The 3,795-nt window shown below is 42.2% G+C and overlaps 1 protein-coding gene across 1 annotated transcript; it reads left to right on the top strand.

The window, feature by feature from the left end:
* Positions 1-1,750: 1,750 nt before the first annotated feature.
* LOC148781558 (uncharacterized) lies at positions 1,751-2,914 on the top strand. Its single transcript, XM_088870224.1, has 2 exons — positions 1,751-2,093; positions 2,370-2,914. The coding sequence occupies exons 1-2, from the start codon at positions 1,751-1,753 to the stop codon at positions 2,912-2,914; spliced, it is 888 nt and encodes a 295-aa protein (XP_088726350.1).
* Positions 2,915-3,795: the final 881 nt, after the last annotated feature.

The raw sequence follows: 3,795 nt of genomic DNA, 5'->3' as shown, positions 1-3,795 counted from the left end.
AATAGATAAAGTTATTTGGGGGATTAGAAGACAGGTTTTGAAATTTTGAGTTTAAGAAGAGTTGAAAATGGGGTCTATGGAGATATTTTCCCTTAAAAAAAACTAAACAGATTTTTCAGAATGTACACATCAATTTATAAGAAATCCATAGTCTCTTTTCTTTAGTGATGGCGGAGGACGATTTACACGGGTGATCTCCCACAGTTTCTACCTAGTGAAGCGTGCCTCCCACCCACCTCCTTTGTAATTCCTTCATTGTTTCTGGTCATACGCTTGTATCAATAGAATATTTGTATTCTCTGAATGAAAGATAGCAAAACCATTTGAAAAAGAAGAGGCAAATGGAACCCAAAGAAGCTCTCATGGGTAGGAGAGAAAGTAATTAAAGAGAGAGAAGCAACAACAATAAGAAGGAAATGAAGAGATATTGGGAAAGAGCAAAGAGGGAGCCCCCTTTCAAGGTTGGGTTCAAGATGAGACAGTATCTCAACTTCAATGGGTAGTACTGCTTCCATACCATACACCAATGAGTATGGGGTCATACCAGTAAAAGTATTCTCGGTTATCCGGTAGGCCCATGGCACGTCATTTAGCTTGTCGTGTCAATCCTTGCCGCCTTCTATTATTCTGTTGATAATTATGAGAAGTCCTTTGTTTGTGGCATCTGCTTGTCTGTTTCCTTGAGGGTAGTCAGGTATGGAGAATTTTTGCGTTATCTCGAACATTTTACACACCATAGTGACCTTTTAATTTTTGATATTGGATCCATTGTCAGTAATGATTGACTAAGGAACACCGAATCTGAATACAATGTCGTTCTTTATGAAACGGGCAACATGTTGTCCTTCAATTTTGACAAACAATGCAGCCACTACCCATTTTGTGAAGTATTCTGTAGCCGTTAATATAAAATGGTGGTCGTTTGAGGCTTTTTGTGAGATCATTCCGATGATATCAAGACGACACATGAAAAAGGGCCATATGGGCGGTGTTGAGTTGAGTGGTATGGACGGTGCATGAATGAGGTCTCCATAAAGTTGACATTTGAGACACCTCTTAACGAACTTCCAACAATCTTCGGCCATGGTGGTCCACTAGTAGCCTTGGCGCCTGATTTTTTGAGCTAAGGCGGCTGCCCCAGAATGACCTCCTTCATTGTGTAACTTTGTTAGTACTTGGTTGACTTCTAGCTGATCGAGACACCGTAGAATGATGCCGTTGAATGATTTCTTGAACATAAGATCACCTCTTACTAAGAATCCCATAGAAAACCTTCAAATGGCTTCTTTATCCTTTTTGGTGGCTCCTTCGAGGTATAACCCATCTTTCATCAGGGACAGAACATCGTGGAACCATGGTTTTGCCTTAATTAGCACATCTGAAGCCACGAGAGACACTTCCCCATCGTTCGCATTTTCTTGCTTTATTTCTTCTTCGATCTTTGGTGGGGAAGAGTCATGTTTGTTCCTGATGTAGAATGGCAACGTGGTGATTTCTGGAGGAATATCAACCATTGAAGCAAGGGTCGCAAGGGTGTCAGTGAACCGATTAGTTGTCCTAGTTACGTGCTGAAAGGTGCTTTTTTTTAAATGTGGAATCATCTTTTCATCCTTTTCTTGATAGGGTTTGAACTTTTCTTCTTTCACCTTCCAAATCCCTTGAACTTGATTTATGATGAGTAAGGAGTCACCTATCACTCATATTTGCTGGATTAACATTCCCATAACGTTCTGAGCACTAGTGGGGCTCAATGAAGCAATCGTGGGAAGGGTCGGGAATAGAAGTGACTTGGGAGAACTTTCTGGATGTGTTTAATGATAAGTACTTCTTGGACTCTGTATGGGAAGGAAAGGAAGTGGAGTTCATTGAGCTGCAACAAGGGAACCTGTCAGTAGAGCAGTATGCAGCGAAGTTTGCTAAGCTTTCACGATATGCGCCACATATCATCAACACGAAGGTGCAAAAGGTGAATACGTTTGAGAGAGGCCTCAGGCCCGATATAAGGGGAAGGGTGATATCGGCGAACCTCAAGACCTTCTTCCCTTTGGTAGATTTGGCTATGAAGATTGAGAGGGAAGAATGGAGCCGGCCCAGTTTGGGAACCTTGGAAGGAAGACTCGACCACCCCCAAAGGGAAGCTTCAGGGGAAGAGATAACCAAAGGAATAAGAAGATTCAGAAGACCTTTTCGAGCGACATAAGGGAGAACCAGCGCCCGACGTGCCCATACTATGAGAAGGACAATCATTATGCGGCTGAGTGCTGAAGAAGGGCAGAAGCGTGTTTTCGTTGTGGCAAGCCTGGCCACCTGATCAAAGACTATCCGGTGAAGGGACCAAAAAACTAAAGGTCAGGTATTTGCTCTTATAGAACGAGAAGCAAAGGCCTATGCCTCTGTAATCAGAGGTACGCTCTTTGTTTGTGGCATGGAAGCTAAAATTCTTATTGACTCTGGATCTTCTCACTCTTTTGTTGCACCTCACTATGCATGCCACATGAACGTTAGACCTGCACTTCTTGACTGGACTTTGGCAGTATGCACACCTATGGAGGAATCTATAGAAACTGATATCATTTATAAACAATGTGGAGTCTTGCTTGAAGGGTGTGTTCTACCTGTAGACTTGATACTGTTAGACATCCTAGATTTTGATGTTATTTTGGACAGAGATTGGTTGTCCACACATTATGCTATAGTAAATTACTATGATAAAATTGTAACCTTTAGACGCTCAAATCAGTCTGAGTTGAACTTTGTGGGCATTAAGGATGGTTCCCGTCTACACCTTATTTCGGCCCTTCGGGCTTCTCACATGTTGGCCAAAAGATGTGTTGGGTATTTGGCCTATGTAGTACATAATCGGGATGTCCGGTCCAAGTTAGAAGAGATACCAGTGGTGAGGGAATATCCTTGAGTTTGTCCTGAAGAGTTGACCTCTTTAACTTCAGTTAGGGAGGTAGAATTTGAGATAGATGTGATTCCATGTACTGTTCTCATCTCTAAAGCCCCTTATAGGATGGCCCCATCCGAATTAAAGGAGTTGAAGGAACAACTGTAGGAATTGTTGAAAAGGGGTCTATTCGACCTAGTGTGTCACCTTGGGGTGTACTGGTCCTATTTGTGAAAAAGAAAGATGGATCTTTAAGGCTTTGTATACACTATAAGCATTTGAATCAAGTCACTGTAAAGAATAAATATCCCTTGCCTAGAATTGATGACCTTTTTTACCACCTTCACGGGGCCTAAGTAATTTCTTAGATTGATCTTCTGTCAGGCTATCATCAACTGTCGGTCAAGGAAGAAGATGTCCCTAAGACTGCATTCAAGACCCGATATGGCCACTATGAGTTCTTGGTAGGGCCATTCGAGTTGACCAATGCCCCAACTGTCTTTATGGATTTGATGAATAGAGTTTTTAAATTCTTCCTGGATAATTTTGTGGTGGTCTTTATAGATGATATTTTGGTGTATTCAAAGAACCTAGAAGAGCATGAGCAGCACCTAAGAATAGTCCTCCAGACTCTAAAGTCAAGAAAGTTGTATGCTAAGTTTGGAAAGAGCGAGTTTTGGCTTCCTAACGTGGCCTTCTTGGGCACATTGTATCTAAGGATGGGGTCGCAGTTGACCCATGTAAAATTGAAGCCGTACTTAAGTGGGGAAGACCGACAAATGTGACTAAGGTCCGCAGTTTTCTGGGACTGGTAGGATATTATAGGCGCTTCGTATAAGGGTTCTCAAAGATAGCACTCCCCTTGACTCGCCTAACCTAGAAGGCAGTGAAATTTGTGTGGTCAG

Source organism: Amborella trichopoda, chromosome 6 (genome assembly GCF_054954075.1).
Source record: "Amborella trichopoda isolate Santa Cruz 75 chromosome 6, AtrichopodaSantaCruz75HAP2 v2.0, whole genome shotgun sequence".
Classification (NCBI taxonomy): domain Eukaryota; kingdom Viridiplantae; phylum Streptophyta; class Magnoliopsida; order Amborellales; family Amborellaceae; genus Amborella; species Amborella trichopoda.
Note: the sequence above shows the minus strand (reverse complement) of the source record. Positions and strands in the feature narration are given on the sequence as shown.